General features: G+C 52.1%; 2 protein-coding genes across 4 annotated transcripts in view; both read left to right on the forward strand.

Moving 5' to 3' along the window:
* The first annotated feature begins 2,332 nt into the window (after window positions 1–2,332).
* Window positions 2,333–10,650, forward strand: RHBDD2 (rhomboid domain containing 2). Its single transcript, XM_027664488.1, has 4 exons — window positions 2,333–2,445; window positions 4,264–4,665; window positions 5,029–5,179; window positions 10,114–10,650. The coding sequence occupies exons 1-4, from the start codon at window positions 2,376–2,378 to the stop codon at window positions 10,268–10,270; spliced, it is 780 nt and encodes a 259-aa protein (XP_027520289.1). The 5' UTR covers window positions 2,333–2,375; the 3' UTR covers window positions 10,271–10,650.
* Window positions 10,651–12,954: 2,304 nt separating this feature from the next.
* The window catches only part of LOC113957224 (NADPH--cytochrome P450 reductase), a 28,973-nt gene continuing 25,889 nt past the window's right edge, over window positions 12,955–16,038 (forward strand). The window contains exons 1-2 of one of the 3 annotated variants that reach the window (XM_027664481.1): window positions 12,955–13,018; window positions 15,235–15,367. The gene's annotated coding sequence lies outside the window, so the exon portion shown is untranslated. Of the gene's footprint in view, window positions 13,019–15,229; window positions 15,368–16,038 lie in introns of all 3 variants that reach the window. The other 2 variants (XM_027664482.1, XM_027664484.1) reach the window with 2 other exon arrangements.

The raw sequence follows: 16,038 nt of genomic DNA on the forward strand, positions 1-16,038 counted from the left end.
GTCATGAGCTTGGGAGCCACTTCTATGGAACGTGAAGGTTTGCTTCAGAGAGGAGGAGTGATGAACTGAGAAGACAGCAAAAGCGACGCTGATTGTTTAATCTGATTATTTTTACAAGTCGTATTTCTTGTTTCAGATCAAGCTGCCTTCTTGTGGGAGTTGGGAAGTTAGCAGTTGCACCTTTCTGTCTAGGGACAGTGTGCACATGCATCAGCTAGGGAACAGTGAAGTTTTACCCTGGTTTTATTTCCAAAGGCAGTGAGGAGCCCTCTCTGATTTCAGCTGAATGTTTTGAGCAGATTTGCAGAGAAGTTGGGCTGTTTCTTCCCCCCTGGGCGTAGCAGCAGGAGGCAAATCCCACTGCCACAGCCGAAAATAAGTTTCTGCAAAACAGGCAGTGACTGGAATGATTAATTAGAAAAAAAAAAAGAGAGAGGGGGGTGTCATTTTGGACTAGATGAGCTCCCTGCCTGTCTTTTGGTTTCTCCTTGAGAAACTTCATTTCCTCTAGCCACGACATTTTGTGTCCTGTGCCATAAGCCTTCCTGTGACAAACTGGGACCTCACAAAGGCTGCCTGTGCAATGTTGGGATTAGGGCAGATCCCAAACAATGCTCCATAGCCAGGGGAGGTGGAGGGATCTTTTGCTGTAGGAGAGCCTCTAGGTGTTTGTGCATTCCTCACGAACTGAAGGATTGTCATAAATGGAAACTGGAATTAGTTGAGAGTTACAAGCTCATGTGTCTGTCTGTCTGCTGATAGATCTGTGCTGTGCTCTCCTGTGGCTCCCAGTCAAAAACTTTGAAGCTGGGATATGGAAAAGACTTCAGCCCTTCAACCCTCTGCTCTTCCCCCTTGGCTGGAAAACAGCAGAGTTCACAGAATCACAGAATCACTGGTGTTGGAAGGGACCTCTGGAGAACATCCAGTCCAAGCCCCCTGCCAAGGCAGGGTCACCCAGAGCAGGTGACACAGGAACGTGTCCAGGTGGGATGCATGGTGTCAACAGATTTTCTCCTTTTGTGCAAATATAGTCTTTTTCTACCACAATATCCACAGCTCCGTCCCCAAATCTCTTCCAACTACAAACTCAAGAACAGATAAAATTGTTGTGGTCATGTGTGTAAAGCAAGCCCTGACCACAGTGAAGGATTTCCCTTGAAGGGATCAGATTAAGTTCTCCCTACTCCATCATCTCCCTGTGACACCTGCAAGAACTTTGGTATCTCCATTTATAGGCTGCCAATTCCTCTCCTAAATCTGACTAAAACTTGCCAAATAGTTAAGCCAATATTGCTGGGGAATTGAAGACAGACACAGAATATGAGCCTCGTGCAGGTTCAGCCTGGTTTGAACACACAGATGTGCAGGAGGGCTGTCCCTCCATTTGCTCCAGCACAGGTGGGAAGGTGCATGTGTGGTGTGGACACTCCTCTCCATCTCCATCTGTCACACATGAAAGGAAACGCTTGTTCTGTGTCCAGTTCGACAGTTCAGGAAGGACATTGAGGGATTGGAGCAAGTCCAGGGAAGGGAACAAAGCTTGTTGAAGAGTGTGGAGCACAAGTCTGATGAGGAGTGGCTGAGGGAACTGGGGGGGCTCAGTCTGGAGAAAAGGAGGCTCAGGGGGGACCTTCTCTCTCTCTAAAACTTCCTGACAGGAGGCTGGAGGCAGGTGGGAGTCAGGCACTGCTCCCAGGCAACCAGTGACAGGATGAGAGGACATAGGCTTAAACTGTGCCAGGGAATGTTCAGGTTGGACATCAGGAGGAATTTCTACACAGAAAGGGTTATTAGACATTGGAAACGGGCTGTCCAGGGAGGTGGTGGAGTCACCATCCCTGGAGATGTTTAAGGAAAGAGTGAATGTGGCACTCAGTGCTCTGGTCTGGTTCACAAGGTGGTGTTCAGTCACAGGTTGGACTAGATGATCTCACAGGTCTTTTCTAACCTCACTGACCCTGTGATTCTGTGATTCCCAGCAGCCTGATTCCCCCGGTGCGGGGGAATGGGGCTTCACTGGCCTGGCTGGGCCTCCCACACCGGAGGGCTGCTCATGGGGAGACCTGGACCCAGCTCAGGTTGGCTCCCAGCGAGACCTCACACCTCCCCACGGGGATATTTTCCCCTTCTGGACAAGTTAAAACCCCCACTAATTAAATAAAAATTTAAAAGAAGGCGGGGAGGGAAGAACCCCACCCCCGCGCGTCTCCATGGTAACGCGAGCAGCGCCTCGCGTTGCCATGGTAACGCCCGGGCCTTCCGGCGGCGGCCGGAAGCGGCGGGCGCGCGGGGTGACAATGGCGGCGCCCAGGGCCCTGCCGGCCGCCGCCGCCCTTACAGTGCTGCTCTCGGTCGGGGCCTCCGCACCCGGGATGCTGCGGGGTGTCCCCGCCGCCCGCTCCGCCGCCGCGCTGCGCCCCACCGCCCTGCGCGACGGGGAAGGTGAGCGGGGGCCGCCCGCGGGGCAGCCGCTGCCTTCTTGGTCCCCCCTGTCTTCCCCCCTCTGTGGGTCCCCCATATCAGACCTTCCCCAAATCCCCGACGGAACCTTTGTGTCCTCGCGTTCCCGGTCTCCCTCAAATCCCCACTGGAGCTTTTGTGAGTCCCCTCTCCGGGCCATCCCCACGTCCTGCTCAGAACCCCTTGGTTCCTCCCCTCAGCCCCCATTTCTGGGCACTTTCTTAAGCCCCTCCCTGAGCCCGCTGCTCCCGCTGTGTCCCACCTCTCCGTGCTCCTTTTTCCTCCCGCTTTCCATGCTCTTCCCTGACCTGGGCACCCATCTCAGCTCCCTTACATCAGGCTGCTCCCCTTTACCCCTGTTTCTGACACTAAGCACAGTATGAGTATGTTTTCAGGATCTTGAAGGATTTGCTTTCCTCGGTAACTCTGGTATTTCCAGTATGATTTTTATCACACTTTTAATTCCCGTGTCCCAGCTCACCCCTGTGCAGTGATTTCCTTTAGCAGTGTGTGGTTTCTCTGAGCTGATGGGTGAAATCCAATATCTCCTCACATTTCTCCATGGGTGTCAGAGACTGAAATGGTTAATGATTTATGCATTCTAGGAGACTTTTACAGGCTTTTGACTTGCATGATACCTCTGATGAGCAGTCGGGCCCCTCCCTCCCTCCAGTGCTGAAGGTGTGAAGCCCTGAAAAGGCAAGAAGCCGAGCTCGCAGGCTTTTGACTGTTGATACATCTGATGAGCAATCAGGCCCCTCCCTCCCTAAAGGCGGGAACCGGGCGAGACACAAAAAAAAAAAACTCAGCACAGACCCTGGAGATGTTGGAGGCTCGAGGCATGACCCGTGATATAATAACTCATAACTTCTTAGAGTATGGGGGCTTCCCCCCTTCACCCCCAGCAGATCAAGGCCACCACTTCAACTGACAGACATGGAAGCATCGCTGGACCCCGTGGGCGGTGACTATATACATCTGTCCACTCTCAGCTTTTCTTTCCCTTACTCTCCCTTGCTCTTATCCTGCCTTTCTCTCCCCTATGCATTTTCTTTCCCTCCCCAAAGGTTATCTCTGTGTCACATTGTTGTATGACAGCACCCAAACTGCTAGCATGCCTGTTAATACAGAATTGTTAGAATAAATCTTGTCAATATATGTTTTCAAACACCGATTATTTAGTGTCGTTTCGCTTTAATCCACCCCAAAGGAATTATTGATAAAACCTGGGTTACCCCCTCTGCCCCCTTTTTCCTGGGGCGGGTCGTAACAATGGGTTATTTTATTTTTCACTGGTGTTTTTCTTTCTGTGGGGCTGAGGTTGGTGGGAGAGAGGTGGAGAACTCTTAGCCTCCATCCTTGCTGAATGCCCAGGAGAACAGCTATCCAAAAGGCCTGGGAGCACTTCTGAGGTGTGAGGTTTGGTGAGAAAAGTCAGCCTTCCAGCAGTTTAAGGAGTGGGGTTTTTGCCAAAATCATTGTTATAATAACATCTATTTTTATGTCTCTTGCCTTCTCTTTTAATGAGACTGAAATATACTACAGGTGCTGCTGCTTTTTTCCAGGCAGCTTCCTAGGAAGCAGCAAAGAGTCAGCCCATATTTTTATGACACCCAAGATAGCACTTCTTTTACTCTATCTTGTTATTTGTGCCTGATTTTAAAGGCCTTGAATTCCTTCTTTTCTACACCAGCATAGAAAGGAAAGCCATAAATTAATCCCTTGGGCTCTCTCTCTCCCTCTGCTCAAGCCTGTGATTGTGGTTTAAAGCAATTAAAAGCTGTGTCTGTCTGTGCTCAGTTCACAGGTTGGTCACCTACGTCTTTGTCTATGAAGACCTGGTCTCCCTGACCTGTGGTGCCGTTGCCATCTGGTACTTTGCCGGCAGCTTTGAGAGGAACGTGGGCACAGTGAAGCACTGCTTCCTCACCATCACCTTCTCCGTGCTCTCTGCCCTCCTCTACCTCCTCCTGGAGCCCCTTGTCTCCCGGGTGTGGGAGGTGGGAGATGCCAAAGGATTCCTGCCAGTGGCTTTCGCCATGCTGGGCGTGTCCACCACCCGCTCGCGGATGAAGAGGACTCTGGTTTTTGGGTGCAGGGTTCCAGTGGTGCTGGTGCCCTGGTTTGTGCTCTGCGTGGCTTGGTTTATCCCCCACTCTTCTCTCTTGGGTAACCTGTGTGGGCTCCTGGTTGGGGAAGCCTGTATCCTTTCCGAGTGGGAAGCTCCGAGCCAGAGCGGGATCATTGGTTCGCAATGGGAACGGGGTGCTGTGGTTCTTGTTGTTGGTTTTATGGTGTTTCCCGGGCTCTTGCTCTGCATTAAACCCTCCCTGGCTTTGCTCATCCCCTGTTGGCTTTTCACCTCATTCTTCCACTTCCCCAGTGACTTCTGTGCGCACAGAGAACGTGGAGTGAGAAGGGCGATGGTCTGTGAACGTGGTGCTGGGCGGAACTGGGAGAATTCTCCAGGAAAAGTGGTTTGTGGGCAGAGGAGGATTGTGTGTGGCTCTGTTAGAAGTGACTGTGTTTTGTCTGCAGACCTCCTTAACGCACTCCTGGCTTCAGATGGTCTTGGCTACTGTTTCTGCCTGGATTTTCCGGAGTCAGTGGGCTCTAAGCTGGACCGGGTGTTCCCTTTCACTTTGCTGAAGAGGATCCCAGGGCTGAAATACATCCCAGGGTCCTTAGCAGAGAGAAGAGCCTCTGACAGCACCAAGTAAGTACAGGAGTTCCTGTGGGAGATCTTATAGGGGAATTTTGAAGTGTGAGTAGAGGCTCTAAATCACATTTAAAAGCCGGATTGCATTTGTTGAGTTCATATTGTGGGTGTGGGAGGGGGCAGAGTCACCCTTTGATGTTACACTGGTGACATTACTGGGACTAATAAATTACCACTCATTAACTCAACCAGGTCTTTAGTGAAAGCTGGATGGAGGTGAAAGACCTCTCCTTTGCTGCAAGGGCAGTGTGTGTACACATGCAAAGGTATTGCAGCTCTGGCTGACATGAAAGTTAAGTTGTGTAACTCTGCCCTGGAATTAGGGTTTAAGGCATTTATTCCTGGCTGTGTGGCTCCCTAGGGTGTGATCCCTATCTTTATTTGCCCCACCTCGCCTCCCAGGAATGCTGTGAAGTGAGTTGTGTCCAAACCTATGTAGGAGCAGAGCATTATATATCAAGGGTGTCACTTACAAAGTTCAGTGTAGACCTTTTGGTCTTTTTTAGCCTTTCAGCAGGTTTTCAGTGTCAAGGCAATGTTACTTTATTGAAAAAAAAAAACCTTGGGGCCCTTGGTTGACGTTCAGGAGTGGTTTTAAGTTTATGTATTATCACAAGCCATGAGAACTCACTTGTATTCTAAAAAGCTTGAAAATGTAGGTCAAATATTTACCTGTTCTAAGGTGCCATTTCAGCTTCGCAGAGAAAGGGTAGTTTTCTGTTAAGGGTTAAATTCTATGTATTGTTTAAGCCCTCAGCTCATTGTAAAGCTTTAGTTGAAGTGGAAGCATTCCCAGGTGTTTGCATTGCCCTCACCTGTGGGAAAGCCATAAAACCAACCCTTGTCTGCAGCAGGAGTGTCCCTCAGGTCCATCAGGGCACTCAAACATGGGAGTGCTTGCAGGGAGGGCAGGCAGATCCAGCAGCATTTGTGTTTTTAGTCTCTCCTTCCTGTGCAAATGCAGCTTTTGGGAGGTGGGACTGTCTCCATGCTGAGCCTGTGCCAGCATCAGTCCAATCCTGCTGTGCACAGCACCTCAGGGTCTAAACCTGCTTCCTTTGGTGAGGTGACACAGACTGTTGTGACACAAAGGTACTTACATGAATATTTGACTATCCAACAGGGCGTGGGAAGGTGTTTCTAGGATGCTTCCACTGCTGCAGCTAAATTTGCATGTCTGTGTCTTAGGTACAACTTCTGTATGTGCTTCTGCAGCTTCATGTTGATTATTTGGATTTTTAATAACTTGGGATTCGTTTTCTTTTTAAACTTTCATGAGATTCAGGCACCAACTTGCCACCAGGCAGGACACATTTCCAGGAGGTCCAGGCTTTGGCATCATGTTTGTATCCACAAATAAAATTTAAAAAAAACCCAACCCAAAATCAAATTAATAATTTAAAACCAAAAACCTAAGCCTGAAAACCCCAGGCTGAGCCAGTCTCTTGTTCTTGTTGGGAATCTGGCAGTCCTGGATTCATGAATGTTGCCTTGATTCTCAGCACTCATCTGCGTGTTGTGCGTGGGCTGAGCAGCACTCCTGAAGTCCCAGAGGCTTCAGCTTCTAGGCAGATTGCCTCTCTCCTGTTTTGGCTGGATGAGTCATCCCTTCTGCTGGCAAAGACTTTCTAGCCCTTGCCTCTGAATAATTAATTTAATTTCTAACTCTCCCCTCCTTCTCTTTTTTTGCTTTATACTCTGGGCTCTTACTCGCACCAAGGGCCTTTATGTTTTCTTCATAAACACTTGGCAGCTGTGACTTCTCCTGATTAATGCCTTGGCAGATGTGTCCCTCACAGGGCAGGGAGGATGTGCCCTGGAATCTCAAAGCATGTTGAAGTTTGGCTTTTGTGTATTCCTTGCACAAAGAGTCTGGGGCCAAGAACCACACTCGTTCAGTGGGTGTGGAAATGGCGTGGGTCGGGAGTGGGAACATCTGTCCTGGGAAGCCAGTAAACCTATTTTTTACTCAAGTGCTGCTTATAATAAGAGCTTCTGTTGTAGTGAATCCCTCTGATGGATTGCAGTGACCTCTCTGAGCGCTGGTCAGGAGGAAATCAACCCTCAGGGCACTTCCAGTGCTAATTAGGCAATGCCAGTTCTGAGCACTGTGTAACCTTCTGTTTTCTTCCTGCCCAGGATTAACCCTGCACCAGGCACTTACCCCACCCAAAGCTACTACTGCCCTTCGCCTCCAGCTCTTCCTGCTTCCCAGATGCAGCATCCCAATGCTCAGAGCCAGGGGTTTCATCACAGCTGCGCTCCGGGACGTGGCCGTGTGCTGGGACACGAGGGATCTCAGCAGGGCCACGCTGCAGGACACAGCCTCAGTTCTTCCCACTGCCAAGCCAGAGGTGCCTGGGGAGAGTGTTGTGGGCAGGCCCATGTGGGAGCCTCCCCAGGACAGCACTGCCAGCTGGGCACGTTCTGTCCCCCTCAGCGCGTGTGCCCGACTGACCCACAGCCACCTGCGGGCCTGGGCCCCCTGGCTGGTGCTCAGCAAGCACCCACAGTGCCTCCTGTTGCAGCTGAATTTACCAGAGTCCAAGTGTACTGATCCTCCAGGGAGCATCAGGACTCACGCAGGGGCAGGACCACTCTGTGATGCTCCCACAGCAGTGCATTGCTGGCATCTTTGCTGTGTCTGGGGTGACTGTTGGAGTGCATTGGTAGCTCCAGTGTAAACCATTTCCCTGCTCCCTGGCACAGGCTACTTGAATTGTATTTCCTTTATAATTGTTTTTTTACTTTTTGATATTGCTGGGGGTGGGGACTGTATCAGCTCTGTGTACTTCTCATCCTTTTGAAGTCTTTTTTCATTGCTGCATTTAGCAGCTGGCTTTTTTCCACGCTGCCACTGGAGTTCCAGTGCACCAGCTCCCTGAGTCAAGGTGGGAATCTCACTGTCAAAACATTGGAGTTTAGCTAGGCTGCAGCAAAAAGCACATGTCCCATTTACACTCCTGTCTTGTTTACAGGTGTGATGTAGCTAGGACCCAAAAGAGATGGGAATTGGGCAAGCCTTAGTTTATAACTTAATATTTGAGTGGAGGAGGACAGATGTCTGTTCTACTGGTGACTTCCCCACTAAAAGAGTGCCATGAAGAAGGCTTGTTAAACCAAGCTGGGGCAAGAGGATAGATCACAGAACACCCTTTTCTGCCGCCACAAAACACAGCCCTAAAATGCTCAAAGTCCTTCTTAGCTGCAGTCTGTGCCTGCATCAACACGTTGCCTTTGTTTTCTGATAGCACTGCACCAGCTCAGCCTGTGTCACCAGCACTTATCGATAAGGCCACCTCACATGCATGGGAAGTAGTGGGAGACTCTTCAGTAATGAATTTTGGCCATTTGTGGAGCAAATGTTTATAAATCCAAGGAGTGCAGCAGCAGTGCTGTTGGGGGTTGTTCACACTGCTCAGCATTAGAAGTCTCACCCACCAATATTAGCACAATCTCTCTCTGTTTTCTTGGAAGCTGGTGGGCAGGTGTGTGGGAGAGGGGAGTTTTCAGCAAAGGATTTGGAGCAGGATGCACTGTTTGGTGCATGTGGCTGTAATGAAGGACTTTGGTCGATTTGCTGGGATTTGAGCGTTATTCCCAGCTGTGTAGCTGCTGCCCTGTGCCATGCCCAGGAGGAATCTGCTGTCTCTGTATCTGTAAATCAGCCAGGATCTCAACTATTGCCCTCGACTCTGCTCAGAGTTTTGTTGTGTTCCAAAAAAAAAAGTGGTGCATGAAGCACAAAATGCTGTTACTGCTCCTGGAGATGTTCCTGCAGTGCCTCACCCGTCCCCAGAAACACAACAGCCTCAGGGCTCCTCTGTGCTCCCAGTGAGCCTGACCAGAGGCAGCTCTGGCAGCTGCATGTTCCAAAGCAAGTCCATGCCCCTTTGATTTTTCCATCATTGGTGTCTGAGGAAGCCCCTTGTTGCTGTACAGCCACTTCTCCAGCAGGCTGGAGTTGAGGGCCTTGTCCCTGACTGTTTCACTCCTCCACAGGATCACAAATGGAGTTGACTTCACGGTCCTGTTTTTCCTGCTGACAGCAGTTGCATTGTTATGCGTTTAGTGTGGAGCAAGAGTGGGATAAGGAGCTTGTTTGGAATTTAAAAGCATGTTTTTAATACCAGGAAAGAAATGCTAGAGATAACATTGAAATGTTGATACTCCACTCTCTGCTAGTGCCTTGATTTTTCCTCCTTGTGAAATCCTTGCCTGTAAACCTAGGAATTTTATCACTGATTTTTCCAGGAGGGTGATGAGCATTGATAGCAATCATGAATGTTGTATACCTCCAAATTGGGAACTGGAAATAGAATCTGGAAGATAAATTGTTATAGTCTCTGGGTTTGCTTTCAAACGGGGATGTGGAGCGTGCCCCTCCGGGTGGTGGGCTGGGCACGGTGGGATCCATGGGGCGGGATCTGTGGGATGGGCTGTGGGATGGGCTGATGGGTGCCAGCTCCGTGTCAGGCTGGGGCTTTGGACGCGCACTGGGGACAAGTGGAACTGCACCCTGGAAAACGCTGGAAGCCGGTTATTTTTCCTTTCCAACTCTTATCAGCTGATCTGATGAGAGATTCGCTCTCCCGGCAGAGCTGTCAAAGGGATGGCACGTTTCCAGGGAGTAGTTTCCTGGTTTCGTAGTGGGGAGGAAGCCCTGGCCTGTAGGAGTCACCGCAGTGTCGCTGCCGGCGGCCGGAACAGCCCCGATCCCGGGGAACAGGCAGCAAACCTCCTTCCAGGGGGTGAGCCGGGCCCCTTGGCCCCGGCAGTGGAGGGACATTCCTGCCTGGGAAAGAGCGAGCACCAGCCACTAACCTTTCCCTGCTGGGACAAGACAACTGCCACAGCCTTCCAGGTGAGCAGGACCTGCCAGATAGGGACAAAACCACAATTTGGGGGTTTTATTTTCCTTCTGCTCCCAGGTCTTTTAGGAACTTCTGGGTGACCTTGGCAGATCACTTGGTCTCTCTGATCTCTGCATCTTCCACCATGTCCCCAGGGCTGTTCCAAGTCCAGTTGCACCTACTTGTCCAGTGCAATGTGTTGTACCTTCAGTGCCCTTCAGATGGATGTTTGTGAAGATTTATTTTCTAGTGAGGTCTCTTCCCTGCTTTCCTGAGGGCAGCTGTTTCACAGTGAAACGCTGTTGTATAAATGAGCCAAGGACCTTCTGCTTCTCCAGCAGTGGAGTCCAAGCAAGTCCCAGTTCCTCAGGGCTGGTGGCAAACTCAGAACTCCTTGCCCAGGGAAGGGAAGTTGCTGGGAGGGAGGAAAAGTGTTGTGATGAGACATTTCCAAATGTGTTTAAGGCTCTGAAGAGGAATTAAATGTGGGAGAGAGGGAGGTGAAAGTCATCAGCTCACTGGGCTTTGGCATTTGCCTCGCTGAGCTCCCAGCAATGTTACTCACTGCATGTTGCAGTACCAGCTCATTTCCTTGGTGGGGAGACAGAGAATGGAAGTTCCTAAAGCAGGAAGAAAAAAAGAAAAAAAGTCAATAACCTCCCAGTTCAGCCCGGGATGGCTGCCACTGGGAACGTGCTGTCCCTGGAGCTTTGTTATTCTGTGCCCCTGGTGCATTCCCAGTAAAGGCCACTTCATTCAGTGCCAGGATTGCATCTGCCCCGGAATCAGGGTGTGCAGAGAGTCCAGAACACTCCTTGGGTTGACCCCCTGTCCTCAGAGGGTCACTGCAGAGTGACAAAACTCTGGAGACAAGCACTGGGAGCTGAGTCAGCTGCTCCCTGTGCTTGGGATAGTCATCCTGATACAGGAAGGATGCTCTGGAAGAGCCCAGCTCTGTCCTCTGTGCTCTTCTGCACCCACTATGGTGCAAGAGGAAAGGCATGGGGGTACATGAAGAAAGCAGAACCGACTTGGACCTGCATTGCTGCCCCATTTAGGAGCAAGGGGGTTCCTGCAGAGTGGGGAGGCCTGGCAGGACACATTGATGCTGGAGGAAAAACAGGTCTGTGTTCCTTTGCTTTCCTATCCCTCATTTATTCGTGGCAAAGCACACCCACCCAGTTATCCTGACTGGGGGCCAGATTCCCTGTGCCAGGGCCAGGACTCTGCCAAACACCACCTCCATGGGGTGTCCCATAGGGCCCCAGCCTGTTTGCTGGTACTGTTGAGGGTTCCGTGGCCAAAAGTTCAGCCTCAGCCTGTGCTGGTGACAGAGGAGAGTTGGAGAGATGGGAGAAATAGGTGTGGTGACAAAGCAGTGACCCAACAGGTCCCTGTGGGCTGGCAGAGCTCTGCTTTTTCCCCCAGGGGGAGTTTGGGCTGGGTGTGATGAGACCCCAGCCCCTTCCCTGCTGGCACAGAGCAGGCCAGGCTGTGCTACAATGCCTGTTCCCAGTCCAGGCACCCGATAGAATGACCCCAAACCAAGGGCCTGCACTGTCCTGCCGTCCCATCAGTGCCACTGTGATCTTTAACCCGCGGCCATTCACCCCACGGGGCACAGTCACAGACCAGAGCCACTCCGGGGCAATTCCATGGGGTTGATCCCAAAACTGATGGAGGTGGCAGTGGTGCCCAGCTGACCTTACACCCCTCTACCCTTTGCTTGGATGCCATCATGAAAGGGAGTGTTCCTGCAGCCCTGGCCACTGCTGCCTCAGAGCTGGTGCTTTTTGGGTCCGTGTCCCCTCCTCGTGGCCCCCCACGTGCCTGCCAGCCCCAGCTTGGACTTTGCACCTTCCCTGAGGGTTTTATTGACTCTGCAGCGAGCACCAACACAGTGACAGTGTCAGAATGGTGACTCTGGATGTGCCAGTGCTTGTTTGAGGGAGGGGACACAGTCCCGTGTGACCCCACGTGGCCTGGGGCTGCTCGGTGGGGTCAGGGCGAGCTGTGTGCCTGGCTTTGGCCAGGCTGGACTTAGCAGAGCTGTGACCCAGCTTCCCAAAAAAAGGAGAGAGGAGAGCAGTGGTCCCTCTGTGTCTGTGGGACCCGGGGTCTGGGGGTCTGTTTTGTGAAATGTCGCACTGGGACTGCCGGGGATGTTTCCAGAGCTGCTTGTGCAGTTCCCTGGTGGTGGCAGCGTGAGTGCTGAGAGAAAGGCAGCCCCAAAACACCCGAAACATGCGGTCTGCGGTTAAATCAGGAGCATGTGCTATAAACTGGCTGGGCGGGGAGCCCTTTGGGTCGCAGGGAGGGGAGGCAGTGATCAGGTTCCAGCCTCTACCCTGGGGTCCCCTGCCCCCCCTTGGGCCTTGCACCAGGGCAGGGGCCTAGGGAGGTTCTGGGGGGTCCCACAGCAGCACCACCATGTGCACACAGGCACCGCACGTGGCCACAGACAGGGTTCTTGGGTGTAGGAGTCCTGGCTCAGGCACGGCCTGTGTCCGAAACTGACCCCAGCCCATGACGCAACCGTGACCCCAAACACGACTACACCGTGACCCCAGCCCTGACCTTAAACCCACCGGGACTGCAAACCAGATCTGAACTCTAACGCCAGTTCTGGCCTCCACCCTCACCCCCTCAAATACAACGTTGGCTCCACTGCTGTCTCCCTACCTTGCCCCAACCCTGACCCCCTGCTTGCACCCACTGACACCCCCAAACCTCCCCGACCCCCCTTTCCTCCCGCCCCGCCCCAGCGCTCCTGTCCCTTTAAGACCCCGCCGTCCCGGGGCCGTACCAATGCGCCTCCGCAGAGGGGGGATCTCCGCTGGTAGGCGCTCTCGCAGCCTATTGGCGGGCGGCAGGGGCGGAGCGTGTTCCCCCCGCGCGTATGGGCGAGTGGTGCGGTCCGCGGTACGTGCCGGCCGCGCCGGGGCTGCGGGAGCCGCCGGGCACAGAACGGGCCGGGCCGGCGGTGGGTGCGGGGCTCCGGGGCGACACCGGGGAGCGGCGGGGTACCGGGATCGTGTGGATGAGGAGGGGTGGGCTCGGGCGTCCCCTATGCCTGAGGGAGGGCTGGGCTTCGCCACTGGTGTCTTCTCTGATGGGGAGGGGCGGGTGGGCATCCGCTGATGGGTGGGATGGGATGGGACGGGACGGGACGAGGGTACCCCTCTTCTACTGGGTGGACTGGTGTGGCTGGCTCTCTGTGGCTGGGAGGAGTGGGATGACTGAGGTCCCGTGTATGGCGAGGCTGTAGCGAGTGGTCCCGCTGTGGTTTGGGGGGAATTCGGTGTGAATGGACCCTCTTTTATTTGGGGAGACTGGGATGATCCTCTGGTCATCCTGGTATCTGGAGTCTGGTGTGACTGGATCCCTGTCTTTAGGGGGATACTTGGATGTCTAGAGATCTCTCTTATTCAGGGTGTTGGGGGGGACTGGGATGACCAGACTTCCCTGTTATTTGGGGCGTCTGATGTGACTGGTCCCCTGTTATTTGGCAGGGATGGGGATGACTAGAGCCCCCTTTTGTTTGGGGGGGTCTGGTGTGACTGGATCCCCTGTTTGAAGGGGACTGGGATGACCAGAGGCCTCTGTTATTTGGGGGGTCTGGTGTGACTGAGCACCCTGTTACTGGGGGGACTGGTGTGACCAGTGGCATGAGTGGCCCCTTGTAATTTGGGGTACCCCAATCATACCTGGCTCCCCGGGGCCTGTGGGGCAGGGGGCTGACCAGAACCCCGTGGTGGGGCTGAGAAGGGGGTGTGAGGCAGGGTGGGCAGCCAGGGAGGGGGGTCATGCCTGCCCTGTCTCGCTTCCACAGCATTGAAGGGTTGCTCAGACTTACCCAATCTCGGGCTGTTGCTCGTTAAAAGCCTTTAATGAGCTTAATTTTCTGGCACTTCCCTGCAGAACGTTATTCCCAGCATTTAACCTTTGCTGCAGGCTGGGCTGCTTAGCTGTTGTTCCACCTATTTAACTTTATAAGCTGCTGGGGTGTGGGAAGACTCTGTGCCCCTGTCTTTTCCTGATGAAATTGCTTGGGAGAGTGAAGTTACTCACTTAGGGAATGTGCTTGTCAAAGGAAATAATGGAAAACCCCCTGTTTGGGAATATTAAGGCTGGAGGGGGTGAAGACACCTGGATGACGGTTTTGGGAGTTAGTCATCAGTGTGGAATTGGTTCTTAGGAAGTTGTGTTACTTGCAGGAGTAAGCACTGCTGGTGGAGTATGCATTGTTCTGTGTTTAGACCTCGGGTTACCTTTCAGAGTGTAAAAGAAATAGGAATCACTGAGGCTTTCTGATGTGAGTCTGGAAAAACTGAAATTTGGATTTGTACCTCTACAGCTCTTTTTAAAAAGCAGAAACATACATTCAGTTGAGAAGCTGGAAAAGCACAAGGAAGGGTCAGGTCTCTGTTTCTGAAATCTGGAAGTGCCTCAGTGATAGCGTTGGTGGGGACATCCCCTCTTACACAGAGCTCTACGCTCTGTGTGGGCTGTCGAGAGGAGCTGTGGGCTTTCATGTGTTTTGTTAGACAGCAGAGCTGTGCTGACTGGGGTGCAGGGATGCACACATCCCTTTTGCCTGGGGCTTTCTTCCAGTATTTCTCTGATTCTCTGAGAAATCGCAATGAGCTGTTGCACACATGCAAAGCGCCTCGGTGATTAACGCGCTGCAGATGAGGAAATCAGTGTTTTGTCTGGGAAGGGCTGGTGAACCAGACCCTTCCTGGAGAGCCCAGCATTGTCCCAGCACAGGTTTTTCTTCAGGTGCATCATGTGCTGGTTGACTGCACTGAACCAGGGTGTGCATGGCATAGAGTGTTGTATGTGGATGTGACGGTGCATGAGAACTCATTTGCAAAACAGGTTTCTGTAAAGCAGGGAGGATACAGGTGCTACAGGAAGAAACACCAACTGACACAACTGAGTGCTTTCTTTTAATCTTCAGGTGTGAAAGCCTTGGAGAGTGAGGTGAAGAGTGGGCAGGATGGAGAGGGTAGTGTCATACTTAACCCTCTGTTAATTAGTCCCGCTCTGTTTGTGACAGAGAAAAATCTCTTCCTTGTCATCACTGTGCAAGTGCCTCATGTTCAGTCAACAATCTCTGGGGTGGTGCCTTGTGGGCAGCCAGGGTTGAGCAAGTAAGTGCCTTCTGCAACTTTTATTTTGTTTCTTCCAGAGCAGCTGGAGCAGCTCGACGGGGCCATAGGACCAGAACTTGTTTTATCTCGGGGGAGGCTTTCCCTGCTGCTCTCCAACCTTTGTGCTGGAGCTCACAGGCCCCATCAGCGCTTGCTTGCAGATACATAAGTGCAAGGTAACCCCTTTCTTTTGACTGTCAAAGGTTGTGGAGTGTCTGTGGGTGCAGTTGGGTTTGGTAGGGTGGCCGGCAGTGGGTGCTGGGAGTGATGGTTTCTTTACCCAGTTCACCCTCAGCAAAAGCAACACATGGAGCTGTGTCTGACTGAAATCCCATTTGATCTTTGCTCTCTCCTTCACCTGTTGTGATGCAGCAAAGACTGTGTGTTTGCTCAGTTCTGGCAGACTAGGGAAAAGGCTTCCCTGCTCAGCTCTTCACTCCTGCCATCTCCTCCCCATCCCTTTCCTCTGGTATAAAAGAAAACCACCCACAGTTATCTCTGTGGACACTGAACTTTGTTTTGTTTCCTGATGTGGACTCTCCTGCCTCTAAAACCACAATTCGTAGAACTTGCATAAGTTGCTTTCCCAATGTGATCATTTGATCCCAGTGATGAGATTACTTTGTCCACGGTATTGTGGAGAGTGAGTCACCAGCCCTGCAGTGACAGGTGCACCTCTGCCAAGATTCCTTTTTTATAGGCTTTGAGATTTCATAGATCAGAACAAATAATTACAGGCTGCTCGTAATCTCTTACTGCTTATCCCCAAGTAGACATTCAAGCTGATTGTGTGCTGCTGATTGCTCACGTAATCCAGAAAGACCAGAAGCCATCTCAGGTGGCTTCT

Source organism: Corapipo altera, unplaced genomic scaffold (assembly GCF_003945725.1).
Source record: "Corapipo altera isolate COAL_440 unplaced genomic scaffold, ASM394572v1 181b, whole genome shotgun sequence".
Lineage (NCBI taxonomy): Eukaryota > Metazoa > Chordata > Aves > Passeriformes > Pipridae > Corapipo > Corapipo altera.

Bases quoted from the DNA above. Each gene is read 5' to 3' on its own strand.
- RHBDD2 (XM_027664488.1), top strand. From the start codon at position 2,376: ATGCTGCGGGGTGTCCCCGCCGCCCGCTCCGCCGCCGCGCTGCGCCCC. The intron at 2,446-4,263 runs GTGAGCGGGGGC...GTCTGTGCTCAG, and splicing joins CGCCCTGCGCGACGGGGAAG to TTCACAGGTTGGTCACCTAC. The intron at 5,180-10,113 runs GTAAGTACAGGA...TTCTGCTCCCAG, and splicing joins AGAGCCTCTGACAGCACCAA to GTCTTTTAGGAACTTCTGGG.